This window comes from Poecilia latipinna, unplaced genomic scaffold (genome assembly GCF_001443285.1).
Source record: "Poecilia latipinna isolate Pla-1442-1.1 unplaced genomic scaffold, P_latipinna-1.0 Scaffold411, whole genome shotgun sequence".
NCBI classification, from domain to species: Eukaryota; Metazoa; Chordata; class Actinopteri; order Cyprinodontiformes; family Poeciliidae; genus Poecilia; species Poecilia latipinna.
Genome location: NW_015113027.1, coordinates 113,011 through 134,118, shown reverse-complemented (window position 1 = coordinate 134,118; position 21,108 = coordinate 113,011). Strand labels below are relative to the sequence as shown.

The window sequence follows — 21,108 nt, the reverse complement described above, 5'->3', positions numbered from 1 at the left end:
ATTAAATTAAATATACCTACTGCAGGGTCATGAGGGCTGATGCCTTTTTCTGATCATTGGCAAAAGATAACTTCAGTACTCCCTTAATAACAGCTTTTACATTTACTCAGGTTACCTTTGTGCACCAAAACAAATAAAAGAAAAAAATATGTTAGTTTTCCTTACTCTACATAGACTTTTCTGTATCAGTTTTTTTTTCTATTATTGTGTAATAATTTATTTTAAATGATCAACCTGCCAGGAGCCACAGGATAAGTGTGGCTCCTGTTCATTTATATGATTCACTTTATGTGCATGTAAGTTTGTTAAAATAAGATCCAAAACTTTTTTAAAGAAATCATGAGAAAAGTCAGGAGGGGCAAGCCATTGATTTACAGTCACAAAACAGCAGGAAGATCACCTGAAATAATGTTTTATGTGGTGAGGTGCTGCATCCTCCTGTTAAAGTTAATCTAGCTGCTCATGTTGTCTTCTAAAAGTGGAGAATAAATATTTTTTTCAGAGGTGAAAGAGCACTATTATCAATTTTAAAAAAAAGTAAAAGATGTTTGAAAAAGAAAAGTGTGGCCATTACCTTCATGCAATTCTACTCAATTCTCATCTCCTCTGAGTGCTCTCTCTTGAATTTCTCCCATTCAGCCTGATTTCTACAGCTTAATAGAAATCAGTCAATCGACAAACATTTTCTGTGCTGTTTTTAGAATTGCAGTCTGCCCACGTAGTGTTGTAGTTTGGTAATGGCAGTGGAGGAAGTGATCGAAACCATTCAGCCTGTGCTGGCCGTGCTTCCAAATGTGGAGCAATTAAAGTCGGAGTGAGAGGAATGTATTAAACATTTTATTGCTGGCAAAGACGGCCCTCTGGTTGCTTACACTGCACACAATTCCAGATAAGCTTCATCGAGCTGTCACAGTCAAACGTTAGAGATTGATTAAAATGTAAAACTTCAGCACAGTCCAAAACCTCCAGCAGGCAATCGCTTCTCAATAGCTGGGAGTCCAGACCCTATGTTTGGTTTTTACCAAGTTGGAATAAGAGTGCTATGTGGTAAAACCTGGAAGCTGCATAGTGAAAATATTGGCTGGGATTTGTCAGAAGAGTTTGTGTTTTGGGGCGAGTGGGGGCCTGTTGCAGGAGGGGCTCGACCAGGACGCCACTACTGCAAGGACCGTCACTGTTGCTAATTGTTGTACAAGGTATTATTGTAATTCCTCTAAAGGAGCAACATGGGTCCAGGGGTGGATTTAAAATGTTGGTAATTGAATTTACATACCCCTTTTTGTCCAGTTTGTCCCTGCCAAAGTCCCCTGGTGAGTGAGATAACACTGGACGGTGAATGAATCTGATCTAAAGGCCTCCTATGTAAGACCCCTAATGGAGCTGGAGAGCTGGAGCCCTGCAGGGGCCTCGGGGCCAGCAGCGGGGCCCCGTCCTGCAGCAGCAGCAGCAGCAGCTTCAGCAGCAGCAGCAGCAGCACCACTCGCAGTCTAGCAGCGGGACTCCAGGCTCTCACTTCCCCAGCTGCTGACGTCAGCTGGCAGCCTGGGCTGAGCTCGCCGCTCCGGACATAGCGCCGAGAAAAATGCTGCTCTCCGTACCGCCAAGGGCAGGAATCAACCCCTACAACGGCTACAACAGCAGAAACAGCAAAAAGGTAAAACGCTTTCGTGCTTTTCACCCCCTTCGTTTTCGGCTTGTTCTCTACCTCCCCCCCCCCGCTCCTCCTCCTCCTCCTGCGGGGCAACAAACCCGCGTCCGTCGCGACAAAATAGGGAGCTTGTGACAGTGAGCTGCAGTGTCCTTGAGAAGCTAAACGCTCTGAATTCAACTTAAAGACTTGGTGGAGTGAATCCGCAGCCCGGAGAAGGACCCCAGGTCCGCTGAGTGTCAAGCTGGGTTAGAGGGGGTTGGAGACGGGGGGGAGAGGGGGGGTCTCTGCCGCTCGCTCCTGTCACGCTGGACGCCCGCTGTTGCTATTTTGTAGTATTTATATGTGTGGGAGCCACAGTGGGGATGTCGATATCGCTCTGCTCACTCGTTTGAGAAAGTCAATGGTGGAGAGCAACTTTTGCGGGGGTGACTGTACCGTGCTGGGATAGCGCGTCGGTGCCTGGATGTGTTTATGGAAGTGGGGGTAGGGAGAGAGAGGGGGCCGGCTGTGGGAGAACTTATTACAAAATCACGTCTGCCGCTACCTCCGTGGGCATCGGGACAGACATTTATATCTGCTGGTAAAATCAGCTCTTCGTTGTCTCCGCTGCCGCGTAAGTTAGCGAAGTTTTTTCTTTCTTTCTTTCTTTTTTTTTTTTTTTCCTCGTTTCCCATCTGAAAGCGGAATATGCCCCACCCCTCGAAAAATCCCACCAGACCATGATGACTACATTCCCAGAATTATGAATCGCGCTTTCGTGGTTATGTTCACTTTTGACAATGTGACTTTTTTTTTAATGTAACATCGGGAATTATAAAGTGTTACATATAATTATGTTGCAAAAGCAAAACAGCCTCTGAAATATAAAATGTGTCTGTCAGTTATATAGAACAATGTTTATGTGTTTATTTTTGCATTTAAGAGCCTGATGCTCCTATAAACATGGCCGGTCCTTGGATGCATGTGTTCCTAAACAGAATCCGGCTTTTAATAAAACCAGGCACCAATGTTGATAAAACATTGTGTTGTACAATTACATTTTTATAATTTACTGCTGAAAAGTAATGTCAGCCATATAAAACTTTTTTATTATTTTAACACTGTGGAGTCCTGCCTATTCCTGGTTCAATATTTGCAAATTCGCGTATTCTCAGATTTTTCTGTGGAACATAATAACAAATTATTCAGAAAAAAAATTGCCTATATGTGGATTTTATTATAGAACATATCTAAAATAATTGAGAAATAAATACAGCTTGGGGAGTTGAAATACCAAGGCGTAATGCTGCAAAGCCAACACAGGTGCACCATTCATTGTTTGAACCTCCAAGAGTGGAGATAAGAAAGACCACAGATATTAGCTTCTGCAGGAGTTCCAAGATGGTTTGCACTGATGCTTATTAAGGTATATTTGCTGTTTGAACCATCAGAACAGATATTGCCGGATGTCAGCTATTTGTGATGAAGCTGTCTTCTCTTTACGTATTAGAAAATAAACTAATTTGTTCCTTTTTTTAAAAGGGGGAGAAAGTATTGCTTTTAGTAAGCTGTCTTTAGGATCCTGTGATTACTGTGATGCGGACCAAATGTTGGATGAAATCACTGAATATGACTGTAAAATGCAGCGTAATGCATGATGTAATAAAATTTATTACACTTAGTCAAATGATTGGGATTTTTCTAGAAATCCAAGTGGTTCCGCCCTGTTCACTGACATTTAATAAGAGAGTTAATCTCAATCACACACTTTTAATGTTTATGTTTTCTGCTCTGTCCATCCGTCAAATAATCGCACGCTGCAGATTTGTACCTATCTTATAGTGTCGTGACTTCTGCCATTTGCATTTTTAACCCTGTACGTTAGACATGGTAGTTAAGAATTTTAGGTACAATAAATTACAGGTGCTTCTGGTTTGGTTTCAGATTCTGAAGGGGCAGTGATGCATGCAATAAATTATCGGACAGTAATGATTCTGATGATGACGCAGATTGTGAGAGCTTTGAGACCAACTCTAGAAAATTGAACAATTAATGTACTTCTGATTCCAGTGTCTCTTTTCACTAAAGCTTTGTAGCAACTTTCTGCAGTTTGAGCTGTAATCTCTTATATTCCCTGCTAAAAGGAAGTGATTTTAGGTCACACTTGTTTCTTTTGTAAGTGTTGCTACAATGATCTGTTGGAATAATAATAATAAAAAAAAAAACCTCAGTGTAATTTTTTTTGCAAAAGGCAAAACATTTTTGGAAAGTCACTCTCCTTAGAAAAATGTAATTAAGTGACAGAATTGATCAGAAATTATCTGAATTTTTTCCAAAATATTAAGTAATTAAATTTACTTTGGATTTGCCAAATAGCATCCTTATTGCCTCGCTTTCAGTCTGGTAATTAACACCATGGAAACACTTAATAAGAAGTAATATTTTGGTGCTTTCTCTTGACTTATCAAACTAATTTGATACTGTAAATAACACATTATTGAGGCAGAGACTAACCAGCTTTCTGATCACACTGTTGACTCATTTCATAATTATCTTTCACAAAGAACACCATGTCCATTTTCAGTTTCACTTCCAGTTCAATTTCTTTAGCTAGTGATGTTCGTCAAGGTTTTTGTCTTAGGACTGTTCCTTTCATTTTCCTTTTCAAAAAATATGGACAGTAAAGTTACTAGCACATTTTTTTTATTTTTATGGTAAGAATGTCGTATTATTTAAAAAAAAAAAAGTATTGAAATACGCTGCATCTCACACCAGGAATTTCTTTCCGAATGACCTTAAGGTCAGTGAACATTTTAAAGGGGCTTCATAATGACATTGAGGAGGTACAAATAGATGTTTTGACTGATTTCAATGCTAATGCTAGTACATGTTTTGTGCTAACTCATGAATTGCTCCTTAGTGCTGTCTGTCTTGCCCAGAACATTCTTTGAAAAATATTTTTAAAGTCAGTAATTTCCTTCCGTATTAAATTGCGTGGATATTTATAATCAAGTAAATAAGTAATAATAATAATTTAAAACATTTCATGCCACAGCTAAATATTTTTAGCTTGAATCACGTTCATGTTACATAATTTAGATGAACAACCTCTATAAATTATCCACGTTTAAACATTAAATATATAAATATATGAAATATGTTTATATGCACCTTGAGCTCTGACTTGCTCTTTCACAAGTGTAGCCTTGATATTAAAATAGTTTCAATTAGTTCAAAATCAACATCCCTTTATTGGTTGCTCTTATTTTCACAGCTTAGATACTGTGTAAAAATAAAAAAAAAATCCAAACTACTAACAACATTTACATATTAGTAACAAAATATTGAACTACACAGATTTACATAAAACATTATAAATATCAATGATGCAAGTTTTTCCCTTTTTCCCCACCTTTGAATCTCTTGTGTGAAAATGTACAAACCAGGTTTTTGTGACAGTGTTGGTTCTCATGAGGGTCTTTGTTGGTTTGCAGCTGCTCAGTTTTCTTACGTCTTGCTCTGGCTGCAGTGCCTGTGTTTGTGTGGTCATCATCCCTGTGGACAATAATTTAATTAAACATGGCGTATGGTGACCTTCCATTCAGCAGATCCATAGCAAGTTAGCTTCCCCCGGTGCTTTCCGCTCTCTGTCTGCTCCTGCGATCTCCTGGACTTTGAGAGGCATTTTAAAAATGTATACAGGCATATTGTCTTCCTTTGATCCTGGGCGTCACCTGGCTCCTCATCCTCACAAATCTGATGTCAACATTTGTGCCAGTCTGTGGAAAACCAAGTCGTCTTTTTTTTTTTTTTTTTGCACAATTCAAGTTTTGTGAGTTATTTATTTTACATATCACATATTAGACTTTAACCGAATTTGGATCTTTGATACTTTAGTATTCACTTGAGCTTGTTTCACAACAGACAGTGATGCTGCTTATGAAGGAAGTCAGATTTATGGATGCAGGCACTTGCAGTTTTATCACTTGATTTGTCCATATTCTACTCAACAAACATACAAAAATAAATGTTGCATTTTAGTTTGCTTTAAATGTGAATGTGCAGGAACCTTTTGATAAATTAAGCCTTTTAATCCAGTTCCTATTCTTTTGTGTTTTTGTGTAGCAGGAACTGAGTTTGTTTATTCCTTATCACTGCTTTTACACAGTCATGCTTTAAAGTCATAGTTTTCCTATCACAACATGAACAACTATCTAAGGTGGCTTAAATCATACAGATGTGAGCCTTTATTGATTAGTTCAACAAGTCAACTGCTCACAAATCAAAATCAGTGTTTATTTGCTCTCACCAACTGCTTCTTGCGCCAGTGAAGGAGAGTTTTTCACATTTACCAAAGTGGAACAGAACAAATCGTAGAGCGGTGAATCATGTGAAATCATGTTTTTCTTTCTTTCTTTCTTTCTTTATCTTTCTTTTTTTTGGAACTGTGTGGAATTGAAGAAATGCTTGAATTTTAAATACGGTATGCAAAGAAATAAAAAGGAACCACCTGTAGCAGAGAAATAAAAAAATAAAAACTATCAATAGATTGAGGAGACAAAAGACTAAGTGAAACGATTCAGTGAACTCAAGCCTGAAGCGACACCCACTTCCCAGTTGTGTTTGTTGATATGGACAGTATGGCCCACTGCCCAAGGCAACGCTCAGTCAGGGGGCAAACCGAAAAATGTTATATGTCAATTACTCTGCATGGTATTGGTTAATGCGCATAGCCATAGAAATAGATTACTCTTTGTGGGTAAGGTTGTTCTATACGCAGCTGAAACTAGAACAACCTGTTAGACTTTCAGCTGTTTCTGTTTATCCTGAGCTTAAGTAACGGTACACAGTCCTCTATCAAAGTCTGGTGTCTTTTTGCAATCTCAGAAATGTCTCAAAGGTTCATCATTACACATTAGAATCAAGTTTCTTTCATTCTTAGAATGCAGGTTGAGTCAATGGGGTGTTTTACACCCCAATGTTCTGAATAGTGTGAGAACAACACGAGAACATCAGCAGTGCACCATGGCTGACTAATGACGATGGCGTTATCTAAGTTGAAGTTGCAGCTTAGATAATTTGAAGATATTACCCTTCTCAATCAAAGGGTAATAGTTTTGTCTTTTAAGAAATCTGTTCTTTGATCATGTCTTGCTCAAAATGTGAAACAGACTGATCACACACTGATTGAATTGTTCTACAACAATCATAAAAAAATCATATGAAACACACTTTGAGTTGATATAAAACCTTTTGGTAACACTTTATTTGAAGGGGGTTGAATAAGACTGACATGACACTGTCATAAACATGACATAACACCTGTCATGAACATGAATAAGCCTTCATGAATATTTATGACTGTTGTCATAAACCGTCATTCGGTAAATTATGACACTTTTAATACAAAGTTGACATTATTCAAAATATCTTTGTTATGACAATAACAATGACGATAAAACTGCAAGTCCTTGCAATATTGATGGCAGTGATTAATTTTATTTATGAACAATTCAGAACCTATAAGTCTACATATTCTGCCGTTGTATATCTGCATTTTAGAAAAACAAGCTCTGTGGGTTTAAATGTGAAGGAATAAAGTTTTATATTTGTGCAACATTGAGGCCTGTCGCTCAGTTTTGATGTGCTTCCATTCTGAATAGCTTGTGCATACTGGGATCAATTGTGTTGCTGCATCACAAGCAGGTTTGTTACTTGTACTTGGTACCACTTCATTATCTATTTATGGTAGTCAGATAATTATTAGTTGATTTTTTTTAGAAAGCTCTTCCACTTTTACATCATCCTGAGATGAGCAAATCGTGTCCAAAGTTCAGTGGGAAATTAAGAAATGTTGTTATTGAGTTATTGCTTTGGTGTCCATGTGCAGCATGAATTGTGATGCTACTACTGTGGAATATTTTGTCATTTCCCACAATCAAATGGTTTCATACATGTATTTGTACCACTGTGTTCCCCACTTATTTCCACTGATAAATTCTGATTTTGATGAAATACAGAGATAAAGAAAAAATTAAAATGCCGACTTCTCACATAGTTTAATTGAGGATGACTTTACATGCTGCCATATTTCCAGTGATTGTGGTTTTGACCAGTCAACTGACCTGCTAGTAGTAAACATATACTGTAATAAAAATAACCACATTTCCTTAAAGTGGACTCTAAGAAACTTAAAAAATACATGAATTCGTCTTTCATCAAAGCAGGTGCAAAACGTTTTGCTTGTAGGTATTAAATGGCACGTTGTTGGTACGAAGCATCCGGCAGCAGACAGTTCCTGAAAAGGTTCGGTATGAAACAATCAAACCTGCAACAGAAAGAAATGGCCAAGGGACAAAATGACCGGCCGCCTGTCACTAACCTGTCCACATCTAAATGAAAGGTGAACTACAATGTGTACTGACAGCAGTCACTGGACATAAACACTACATTTCTGTCGATTTTGATTTATATTTCTGTTTGTGCAACTGTGCAGGAACTTAACAGCAAAGCATAAATTATCACCTATTTAAAAGAAAATAAGATGCTCATTCAGCAGTGTTTACTGCTTCCATGTGTTTTTCTCTTAGCTTCCATAAAATGTAATTTTTCTCCAGTGTTTACCCTCGTAAAGCTTGTTGTTCTTTGAAGTCCACATATAAAAAACAAACAAACCTTCTCTCCAGTTCTGTTTCAATCATGACATCCAGAACATACACCAACGCCCTTGGCAAAGCCTACACACTTGGCAATTGGCAGACTATTAAGATAGTTGCATTGTTCTCCTGGTGGGCTTGTTTGGGTCACGCGACTTAGTTACATGACCCAAACAGATTGGAAACTGCAGCTGCCAATACAGTATCGCATATACTGTTAAATAAGCCTCACACTGTTAAGGAAAACATGGATTTGTTAGGCTCCATATCTCAGTATCGTATTTAAAGGTCTGCCCAATAACAAGCACAGGCTCATTTCAAAGTTTCACTTTCATTTGTTGTTTACTTTGGGTGTAGTGTGCTGCTTTGCTATGATAAGGCTATATTACTAGGATGTTGTGCCTTAATGAACATTTTGTACTTTCGTGAGGTGTGTCGTTTTATGCAACTGTTTTAAGGCACTTTTTAATTAAATAAAATGGATGGATGGTCTTGAAATCATATTGTATAGTAATTAGGAGAAAGAGAAAAGTCTTACCCAATTCACTGGAATTTCAGCATTTCATTCTTGAAGCTTTAGTTGTGTATTATGCTTTCCTTCTTTTTGGATCCATGATTAACCTATAGAAATACACGGCGTAAAGGTGTGAATGCAAAAATAAACCCATAAATGGTGAGAAAAATGTCCTTTATTCCTTCTCAGACTGAGTGAAAAGGTGTAAGGTTTCTGTTGTGCCCAAACCCAGTTGCTCCTCCCCTGACTGCCTCTCATTTCCTGACTCAAATAAATACAATGAATGCTCTCAAATCAAATTTGGTTGATTCCTGCATAAAACTCACTGGCTGGAGAAAAATAACAACGGCGGTTTTCCACTTCTTAAGGTGTCGTGAGTCTCAGTCAGGGCCTCATCCAACGGCATGTTTTTTGTACTTTTCATTCAGAGTTCTTGTTGTCGTCCTGGCGGGAGACCTTTTCAACTGATGTCTACTTACTGCTGTGATTTAAAGCTCTGAAAGACTCAACATAGATTCAGCAGAGCCAAAAAGCAGCTATAGATGAAAAGAATTGAAGGAATCACATAGACTGGAGCATTAAAGTGTGACCCAAACATAAGAAGGTTGCCGTTTAAAGGCCATTTGTTTGAAGTCTTCTAAGACTTTAAAGATCAGTAGTTTTAACCTTTCACTTGAAACTGTAAGTATTGAAACATATCCAAGTTATCGGTCATGCTCCCTTTCACCTTGTTATTAGCCTGATGTTTTAACTTGTTTAATATATTTGCATTAAAAATGTAGGGCTTGACTCCTGCATCTGACTGGAGTTGAAAATTAAAGCTTTACATTATGACATAAATACAAAATTATAAGATTAGAAACGTACCAATTTCTGGTGGTTTACGTAAAGCTTTAATCTACTGCAGATTTTTGCCAATTCCAATTTTTTTGATAATAACTTTAAAATCAGAACCTATGTGAACAAACGGCACTGGAAGCTATGGTTATATTTTTGTATATATGCCGCGGTTAACATGGTTAGCATGTTTAGCAGAGTTAGCGTTGCCAAACAGTAATCTGTGTGTATATTGTAGAGAATGCAATCTCTTATGTTAACTTTAAGGTTTCCAAAAGGCTGCCAACATTTATAAATCCAGCATATCTGCTGATAGACGGGCAAATTTTCTGTACTTAGTTCAGCCTTCCTTTTATCAGCTGAAAATCTTGCTCTGAAAATTTGCCTTTTCTGGTTGCAAGCCAGTTTGTTATAGTGAACATCTACAGAATATATGATGCAGGATGAAATGTTGCGGTCTTCCCAGGAACTACGTGATTATACTATTCACTATGTTTTTTAAATGGTTTTATTCAGGATGGCTCGTGGACCATGCAGTGGCTTGAGCAAAGATTGGTGTAGATTGATTTAGTAGTTTTTGCTACAGCACTAGCATGAAGTGAAACCAGCTGATATTTGGGAACGAAAAGAGTCGTAAATTTAAAGATGTCTTTTTCTGCTTATTCTGTCCACAATATATCTGTGCGTTACATATTAGATTACAACTCTAAAATGTCATCTAAAGTAAATGGACAACAGAATATCAGGTCAGTTGTAGTTTCTAAAAATGGAAGGCACATCAGTGAAACCGAGAACCGCTGGAAGTAAATTCCCCTTGTAAAACGCTTTGTATCTTGACCTCGATCTTATCAGATTTATATGCAAATATACAGACTTACCCTTGTACTACTGCGATATTTGTCTCTTGAGCAAGATGTACCAGTACCCACATGGAGGTAAAGCGAGAACAAGCTGATGCATCTAAACTTGACCAGCATGCTGTGGTTGTTCACACAGTTCCTGTGCCGACTGGCTGCTGGCGATCGCCATAACCCCCACTGCAGTCTGAGCAGGATGAGACACAGCACAGATGAATCAATAAAAGGAGCTGATGCTGTTTTTCTGTGTTGGATACCGGTAGCTAATATGATTAAAAAACTTTCTTGGGACTTTTGAGAGTTTTAATGCTCTTTTAGAAGCGCTGCTGTTTGCTGTCAGCTCTGTTGCCTCAGCTATATCAGAGGTCATATTCACACCTTTTAGTCCAGTAGACCCGGACCGATTGGGAACCGAGTTCGATCGGGGTTGACGCTGTTTGCTGGTTTGGTTTTGCTTTGACGATGCAGTTTTTCAAATGAACCAGGCCTTTTGATTCGCTTATCTCCCTCTCTGTCTAAAATGGCATTGAATGTTTTCTCAAACTCTTTCTCCTGGCAGTTTTGCTACATATGTTTGTCTCGGTTGTGTTTACTCACAATGCCCTTTGTTGAAGTCTGCTCCAGCAGAAGGTTCACTTAAAGTCAAACTATACCTATATGTTTAGGCCCTTCAGAGTTTGAGTCTTTGATCTGCACCAGTCGGACTGCACTTTCACAACTCCTCAAACAAATCGGACTCTTTGAACAAACGAGCTGGACTTGTATTTAGGGCTGCTGTAAATGCACGCTAAGTGTGTTTTATATAGGGCAGAGAGGCTGAAGCACGACCAGGAGGTAGACTAAAAAGCTTCAGGGAGCTTTTAACAGAGCTTTTATCTTCCTTTATCGCTGGGTCTTTAAGAAAGCATTTTGTTGCTTCACCTGACAAGACTGAGAAAACCATAAAGTGGAAAAAAAGTGTTGTCCATTTAGTACTTATTTCATCATGCTTTCCCTGATCACTGGCATGTATCGTCCACAATGAAAACTTCTCGTTGACTTAATTACGGCAATTACAAATTTACTCCTTCTTTCCGATGCTGTCCGGTTAGGGCTTCACCACAACACAACACTAAAACTGCAGTGGTAAAGGTTTTAAATTATATTTCTTAATAGAAATCAATCTAAAACTTTTTTTTGTTGATATTGCTGTATCGACAGTTGATCATAACATATTGATCCACCTGTTCATGCCTTATGTTGCAGACTGGGAATAGTTTGTGTTCTTTAGAAATCAAATCTGAACTCCTCGGTTTTCACACCTGACAGCTCGGTAGACTGGGTTAGATTGGGGACCAAAATTGCAACATTTGTTACATTTTCTGCTGGTGAGCCACGTTCTCACACTGCACTGTGTCAAACGGAGTAAACAATTCAAAAAGCCTGTTCTTCCCCTCTCCCGTGGTGGTGCTGCACCAAGAAGAAACAACATGAAAACATCTGAAGAAGACATTGGGTACAACTTCTTTTTCTCAAGAAATGCAAACAAAGATGGAGTGGCCTCAAATTTTAGCGGTTGTAGGATTTCACTTTTATCTGTGGCAAAAAAAAAAAAAAAACCACGAGCCATTTCTCCCACTAGAGCCAGACTTGTGTGTTTGTTTTTGTTGTGTTTATCCAGAATGCCCAGCGCTGCTTTTGGAGCGCTCTCTGGTCTGCTTGGCATTCACATATGTAGCAGTAGCACAAGCAAATGAACCAGACTTTCTAAGCAGATGGATTAAAGTGGACCAAAGTGGGCTGGTATGAATGCACTCCTAATCTTTCTGTTTGCTGCCCCTAGCTCTGATCATGCAGCACTACTATAATAAGTCTTACTGTAAGTGGCCTGACAACACGTAATAGTCCAGTCGCCACATTACCACAGCTTACAGACACAGATTCATTGTGTCCATGAAATCAGTAAGTGAAAAGAACTGAATTTAGGCATAATACATTGTTTTTAGTTTCAAAAATGCTAGATTCATTGAGGGCTAAAGACTAAAAGGCACACAAGAAGCTTGAGTGTTGCAATGGGCCTCAGCTATAAAATCCACATCTGTTACTAAATCCTACAATCATCTCAACAGCATTCGGAGAATAAACAGTTTGCTGTCAAATCAGAGCACAGAAAAACTAGAGCGGTCTTTTTCTTTCTGTAGGCTAGATCATTGTGATGGTGCATTTGACACCCTGATTGTGAAAGGATATGTTTTATAATCTTGTTATTGGTCTCTGCGGCACTGAATTGTTTTGGACTTTTATATCTTTAAGACTTGCTGGTCCGACATGAAACAGAAATATGTTTGCTCTTTATTTCCAGGACCAGAACTAAACAAACTGAGGAAACATTTAGTTTCTGTATTCCTCTTCTGTGAAAATAACTGACTAAAAACTTGAGATTGGAAGAAATTATTTTAAAAGCAAGACTGAATGTAGAACTGCTTGTTGTAGCTTTCTTTTGGAGATTACTCTACAAGTCAATTTTAGTGATGTTTTAGATTTTTAAAGCACTTTGGATTATTTATCTATTGTCTATATGGCAACACTGTACAAACACACACTACCGTATCAGTCTAGTTTATTATAAAAATGGGTATTCGTGTTTTTAAATGTCAAAGTAAGCAGAAAACGCTTTTTAATTTCTTTTAAATGGCATCCATGTGCTTCTAAAAACAAAATCACAACCTTTCTGTGGCAGCAGCCATGATGTTTTTTTTCCTAACCAGATTCTCTAAGGTCAGCAGAAACTTCTGAGTCTGTTTCTACCATTACAGTTTTATTTGGAAACGATTACAAAGTGGAAAATAGAGCAAAAGGTGAGCAACAATTACTGCTACACCTCTGCTTTAATCTTTAAGACTGTTGAAACATAAAGGAATTAGTTTAGGCAAGTTTGTAGGAACTCGCTACGCCCGGCTTTTCAGAAGTTGAGGTAAAGAGATTACCTGGACAAGCAGATTGTTAAACAACAATATATATACTTTAAAAAAGAGTGATAAAATGTACTTTTTAAATCCAAAAAATCAATATATGGCTGCAAATGCCAGTAGATGTGTCCAAATATATTTTTTTCAAATTGTGATCATAAAGGGAAATAATAAGTTCTTATTCAGGTTTAAAAATAAAAAAAATAATAATTTGGCATCAAATTATTGCAAATGAGTTGTACACAAAATGCAAATCAGCCAATCACATGGTAGCAACTTGAAGCTACAACATAAAAGTATGGACCCAGCATGCCTTGTATCAATGTTGCAGGTTGCTGGAGGTGTAATGGTGTGGACGATATGGCTGAAAAATATATCATGATATAAGCATTTCATATCAGTCAATATCAATAATTATTGATTCATTTTTTTTTTAAATATCTAAAATACTGCCAGATTAAATGTGGCCTTTCCTGTTTTATCTAAGGTTTTCACTCCATGTTGTTGTTTTTATTTTTAAGCAGTTGTGAGGCAAAGTGAAACCTTAAACTTCTGCTGCATAAGTTACTCAACAGGTGGTTGCTAGGTAACCACAAGTCACTCAACAGGTTGTAACCAAATACTTAGTTAGTTAGTTAGTTAGTTAGTTAGTTAGTTAGTTAGTTAGTTAGTTAGTTAGTTAGTTAGTTGATGCCACCAACCTCGCTGAGAAGTGAAGCGTTTCCTCTGCCTACATCCCCCAGAATGCTGTGCGGTACTGAGTCAGTCCAGTGAAATTACTGAATATTCCATCAGACGTTGTACCTATTGATATTGATCATGTGTTTATTACAATATTGTTATTGATTTGTTTGTCTAGCACCTTGACACAAAACTCAGATCCTCTGAAACAGATTTGAATTCACTGTAGTCCAGTGGCTTCACCGGATTACAACCCAACTCTGGAAGCTGTTGTGTCATTATGGACCAAAATCTCTGAGGAATTTTCTTACACTTTGTTCAATTAATTCATTTAGGCGGTTCTGAAGGTAAAATGGCGTTCAACCCAGCGCTCGTGGTTCCATCTAATAAAGGAGCCTCTGAGCGTACATTGGTTATCCTCTGTGGTCAGAGACGGGCTTCGTTGTGTCATTCACAGACACAGTAGTTTTCTTTTGTGTTCATGCACCTGTCTGCTTCTCACATCATCCGTAACAATGGCGACAGGAAACAAAGTAGGCGAAAGAGATTTACTGTTTAGACGGTTTTCCTTCAGAAAATACTAGCACATTTCCTCTCATAAAATGCTCCATTCTGCATTTCTTTAGCAGATGTGCTAAGCTGAGTTATGTCACAGCTCTGTCTTTGCAACTGTTGGGAAAAGATACTAAGAGGCACGCCATTTTTTAATTTTTTTTTTTATCTTTTGTCCTTTCCAAACATTAAAATCTGATTTTTAAATGTCCTGTTCAACTAGCAGCTTGAGTCTATTTTGGAGTCTCAAAATATTTACTTCAACCTGACTGAATTCACTTTAATATGACAGAAATAATGTTCCTTATATAAGTAAATGCTTAATACTAATAAATTAGTGTTTGCGATTCTTCTAAAGTGGTGACTACGTCACACGCTGCGTTATCTCGGTTGCCTTAGTGTTTGTGTACGAACCCAGCTGTTCTGCTGCGGTGAGTCTACCCTGGCTGAACCCTGCTGTGCCGCCACCTTTGTCCCTCTGGTGCTTTGCCATCTATATGTTTATCTCTCTTTGTTTACTGTGTCAGATGTTTCGGATCGGTCCTCAGCGTGAGTGCCAATAGCATCAAGCAAGCAAGGTTAGCAGGTAGAAAGGCAGCCAGAGTCCTTGGAGAAAGCACAGCTCTTAGAAATTTGATGCCAAGTACAGCGGTTGATGCCAGACGCTCAGTGTGTCTCACATTTTGTTAGATCTCGGGCCGAGCTGCGGGGCCAGTGTTTTCATCTGATTTCGGGCTCTCCTGGCTCAACCTGACCCGACTTGAAAGCTTTGCACGCATGTGGATTCGCACACAGCATGTGTGTCAAGGTGTGACCGGCAAAAAGGTAGACAATCCGAGGGTTAATAGGCGACTATAAAAGCACAAAGAGAAAAAGGGGAGGATTGCAGACAGACGAGGAGGAGGATTCAGGAACGAGTTTGGACGTGAGCTCGGTGTCCCTGTCACCTGGTTGGAATGCAGATCTTCCTATTCATGATAAGATCACGAGCAGACAGAGCGGATTTCCTGCCTGCCGCCAGTGACACAGCATACGTCTTTACGAGTCACGCAGTGCTGACCCACCCAGCGCTGAGCTAACACTGAAATATTGTTTTACCTTGTTACAAATAACATGCCTGAGTTTTTATTAGTAATCAGACTGCAAGTTAAAGCAGATAAGAGGATGAGTGGCTTTCAAACACTTTTTTTTTTTAAACAAATAAAAATCTGAAAAGTGCGGTGTGGATTTGCATTTAGTGATAATGAGTCAATACTTTGTATAGCCAGCTTACACTGCAGCCTCAGCTGCAGAGGCATTTTTTTCTTGCAGTCTACTCCAAGGTCATAGATTGGACAGAGACAGTCTCTGAACATTCCTTTTCCAAATTTTGCCTCAGATTCTCAGATGGTTATAAGTCTGGACTTTGACTGGACCATTCAAGCCCTGGAATCCGTTGTGATTGCAGCTCTGGCTGTACACTATGTTTCGCCTTGTTATTCTGCTGGTGTATCATAGTAAAGAAAAGAGGTAAACTGTAAATACATGCCACACTTTTCAGATTTCTTGTTTAAAAGAGTTTGAATTCATTGTAATTTCACTTCACATTTAAGTGACACAAACTAAAATGGTCAAGACCTTGTATGCTTTTGCAAGCAGCTCTTACTCAGATATAAGTAACGAAATAATCAGAGTAAATAACTAGGAATTTACCAGCCCATTAATGAAATTCCCACACTGGAGTTGTTAGCCCTAAAGAGAGCTGAGTACAACTTAATCAGCAGCGTGATGCCAAATGCTTGATGCCTCAAGCCTGGTCCTCCGTCAGGCCAGTCATAAATCTGCACATAAGCATGTAGTGTAAGCGAGTCAGCTGGTTGGACAGCCATGTCTCCTCTAACCGCCGGAGGGAAAAGACAGGAGCTTCAGTCGCTGAGCGGGACAGGAAAGGAAAACAGACCTCCCAGCAGCCAGGAAATCCATGGAATCCCGTGGGTCAATTCAGGGTCAGCTGGAGAAGTCCCACAGGGAGAGGAGAAGATAAAACAGTGGTGTGGCACTAAAAGGTGAGATTCACCAGCAAGTGACTCTCTGCGGACATGCACCAATTATCAGACATGCACAGAGAAAACCACACTTTGTTTTGTTTTGTTTTTTTTGTTTTTAGCATGAATCACATTTATTTTGTTTCAGTCAAAAACAAAGCAGATCTTTGATTTAAACACACAAAGCCACTCTTAAGTAAAACCAACAGAAGCCAGCTTTTAAAAGATACACAATTTGGAGACTTGATGGCTGTTCATGTAAAGGTGCCAGAATCTTCTATTTATAGAGATGTTTTTTGTTTTTTTTATCTGTAGTGCTAAAAATAATGTGCTATTTTCTTACTGCCTTGGAGAGGAAGATAAATGAAAACTAAGCTACAAAGTGAAATGACAAATATTAGCTTAACCCTCGAAAGCCAAGCAGTTGGTAGAAAACTCAGTTTTTTAAAAAGAAGTTATGTAATTTTTAAAACTAGACATTATGAATAACAAGAAGGATGTTTTGTAGAAAATTTGTAAAGATAATTTTAGTATCATATTTTAGTATTTCAGTCTCATATTTACTAAATGTAGCAAGTTATTGAGAAAAATAACTTCTTTTTATTATTATGTAGTTGTATCATCCTCTTGGGTTCATGTAATTATGACCTAGGTTGATTTTGTGTACAATAAAATAACATATGACACACTTAAAACGTATCTATGACTTGTACCCCTCTTTAAGCTGTATTGCAATTCTTTCTTCTTCTTGCATTTTTACATTTTATTTATTAAATATAAGCAGTTTTGCTACCGCAGCATTTTGAAACCCTGATGTACAAGCTGAATCACAAAGCACTGGGTTATCTAACTGGATGATGAGTCACCTCAGCATTTCTAACGTTTCAAAAACCTTACACTGATTTCCACATGTCAGCGGTTTTGAACATAGACTGATCATTTATTATAAATGTAGTTTCTAATTGAACACGAACAGTCATTTACAGCCTTCCTATGACTTTTAGAACTAGTTCAGATTGAATGAATGAGTGTGTGTGTGTCTGTTGTTGAAGCCGGATGATTTAAGAGTGTTGCTGCAATGACATGCTCTTGGTTTTGTCTGGACTATCACTGGGACTTGGCACGGTGGGAGAGACTCTATGAATGAGATTAAAGGTCTCTGCTTTCCTGTTCTTTCATTCACAAATTAGCCGCCTCCAGACCATATTCATCGAGAATTACTCTGTGACACGACAAACTCCTCCAGGCAGACTGTGTTTACTCCGCACTTTATAACTTGCACACAGAAAAAGACTTGCAGACAGATTAAAATCAAGCTTATTATTAGAACAAATTAGTTATCGTTTACGATTTAATTTGAAAAAGCTAAAAACCACACAGCATTTTTTGTTAAATTGTGCTACTAAAAATGTTATTTTACATCCAGTTTTACTGCAGCTTTTGGTAATTTTTAGGATTTTTTCTTTCATAATACATAGAGTTAAATCCAGTAATTTACATAAACTCTATAAAATATATACATATTTTTTTGTTCCCTGATTAAAATTGGAACAAAATTATTTTTTCTGTTTTAGGTCATTAGGATGAACACAATTAATTTCTGTATGTTTCTGGTTATAATTAAGCAAATTATGTTGCTTTCTTAACATTCACATATCATATACCCATGAATACATATGGCATAAGATAATACTCTGTCATTTTTCTCTGAGAAAAAGATTTGGTGTAGTCGAGGTTAAGGGTCGTTCTCTGTTTTATTATTGTTTTTTTTTTTTACTCGCTGTCAACAAAGCAGAGGTGAGGAGAGCTGTCTTTACCTCATGAATGGTTTCCAATTAGCGGAGTTGGTTGACGTTGTAGGTGGTCCTTGTTTAAGCTTGTCATCCCACTGGGTTTTTCCTAAACACCAGCAGGTTGATCAGTGACCCTTCCCTTCATTGCTATGCTAACCCATTGTCCTCTTATTGGCTCCGTCCAATGAGCTACTCTGTACACCTTAAATAAAAGATGTTTTGTTTTTACTCCTTCATGCATCAATACTAATTGAACAAATGCAAGTGAATTAAGGTATTTTTCTAACTAATAGAACATTGGGCTCTAAAACTCCCTTTAGACCGGACAGGATGACGTCTGAAATGGAGAGTTCTTGTTTGTGACTGGCAAAATGGAAAAAACAAAACCAGCTTTATTTATTTCATGAAAATACACACATATGCCTGGTTACACAACACTTTGTTTGATATCTCTAAGGACAGCCACAGTCCCATGGTGAGATGAGATTAGAAGATGCATGAGTTGTTGTGCAACATCACATCGCGTTGCACGTGGTGAGTCACAGACTCGTCCGCCATTGGAGTTTACGACTTAAATTCACAATCAGAATCAGCTTTATTGGCCAAGATGCTGTGCACAAACAGTCTGATTCTGCTTTCAGTCGCTCGCAGTGTGCACACATTAGGAGCAAGAACAAGAAGTACCACGAGCGCAACGCTGAGGTGGCCATCCACACCGTCGTCTTGAATTAAATCTGGCACCGGTCATTGGAAACAGATAAAATGTAGCAGATTCTGGCCAAGTGAGGAACCTACTTTTGACATAATGTAACACCCTGCTGGCGATGTTATTTTTTATCTCTACATTACCTTTGTTTCGCTCTTGTTTTATAATTTGAACTTAACCCTCCTTATCAGTCTCTTGCCAGATTCGATCTTTTTATTTGTACATCTTCAGCACAGTTTTAGATTAAATGGCCGTGAGACATTCAGGTCCAAGCGAGATGCAAGTTTGAGCAAATGTTGATGTTTAACTTTTTGATTTTTGTCTGTAGAAGTAAATGAAGGAGCTGGGTTAATAATAATTGGCGTGTAGTATTTGAATTATTTCTGATTAACGGGACTAAATGTTTTCTGGGTTCCTTAAATCAGAGGGCAAATACCTCGACAAGAAAGAAAGAAGTTACCCAACATTGAGAAAGCATGAGAGGCCCCATTTTCCCTGCATGGAGCAGTTAGCCAAGAGGCCCCACATTCCCCTTCAGTGTACTGTATTAAACAGTGTTGACATGCGGGCTGTATGATATCAATTTTCACAGCTCCCACATAATCAACTGTTTGATGCAGGATTATTTTTCATCTCTCCACATGTGAATATCACGGCTCTAAGTTTCTCACATTGATTTCCAGTGAATTACATTAATCTTGGCAATTTTCTTTTCACTAGTCTTGTTTCTCACAGTGAATATGTGTTATCTGTCCTGGTTTTCCCCAATGCAGCAGTCCTATGTGTCCTCCGGCCACCAGATGGCACCTCCCAGTCCCAACACCAACAGTAGTAGCAACAGCAGCGGCGGAGGTGGGGAACAGCTCAGTAAAACGAACCTATATATCCGCGGCCTCCACCCAGGAACTACGGACCAGGACCTCGTGAAGCTCTGCCAACCGTGAGTGATTTTAGACCTGTTAACCTGCAGCTTTTAGATGCATCCCAGTACCTGTCATATTGTCTAGTCTGTATACTTTAAAAATGAAATTACCCGAATAAACAGATCTTTTAGTTTCCATCCCACGACCTTCCAAAGGGCCGACTTTCTATCTTGTAAACAAGAGCAATGTGTACAAGCAGCTGTTAGTGTACAGGTGAAGGAGGGGAACATGCAGAGCAGCTCTATTGCAAACACCCAGAACAAACTCTGCCCGCTGCAGAATTTTATCTAGCATCTTATTAACCCTTTTAGGTCTAAGTTTCAAATGTCTGCCTGGATATTTTTGCTCAGTTTAATTGTACGCAGTTCTTTAAATGTTGTATGAATAAATATATTTGCCCATTTGTCCACAACAACTGGAATTTTTAATATCTAGCAAGTTATGTTTGCAATTTACCGTCTTGTAAAAGAGCGCCCCTCAGATTAATTTCACTCTCTAATTACCGTAATAACCCGATATTGGCTGGAAAGTGCAATGTCTACCCTTTCAGAAACCGTTTGAATTTTTCAGATAACGCAACGTGTGGCGGAATTACGGTACTGCAACTTTGACTGGATCATTGCATAGGCTTGTCAATAGAAAACACAGCCAATGATGACTTCTGTTTAGGGCTGTGTAATTTTGTTGATTCTATGATATTTATCAATATTTTTTTCTTCAAAGTATAAATTTTTCATCGGCGAGTGTTGATACATTAAATCCTACTTTGAGTTTTATGTCAAATCCACATTAATTAAATGACAGCTATAATGTTTTTTTACCCAGTTGTACATGTTAGATTAAAAATGACATGTAACAAAACAGGCAGTTACATTTAATTTAATAATGAAATTAAATAGATAAGTTACAATTTCTAAAAGTCAATAATACAAAAAAATGTTCCTTTGCTGCACAACCAAACACACAAATCCACACAATTAACATTTA

General features: G+C 38.2%; 1 protein-coding gene across 2 annotated transcripts in view; it reads left to right on the top strand.

The window, feature by feature from the left end:
* The first annotated feature begins 1,479 nt into the window (after positions 1 to 1,479).
* Positions 1,480 to 21,108, top strand: part of LOC106950602 (RNA-binding motif, single-stranded-interacting protein 2-like) — a 34,140-nt gene continuing 14,511 nt past the window's right edge. Inside the window, exons 1-2 of one of the 2 annotated variants that reach the window (XM_015037557.1) lie at positions 1,480 to 1,654; positions 19,972 to 20,138. In XM_015037557.1, coding sequence (XP_014893043.1) covers positions 1,583 to 1,654; positions 19,972 to 20,138 — 239 coding nt within the window. In that variant the 5' untranslated portion in view covers positions 1,480 to 1,582. Of the gene's footprint in view, positions 1,655 to 2,166; positions 2,265 to 19,971; positions 20,139 to 21,108 lie in introns of those variants that run through there. The other variant, XM_015037559.1, reaches the window with a different exon arrangement.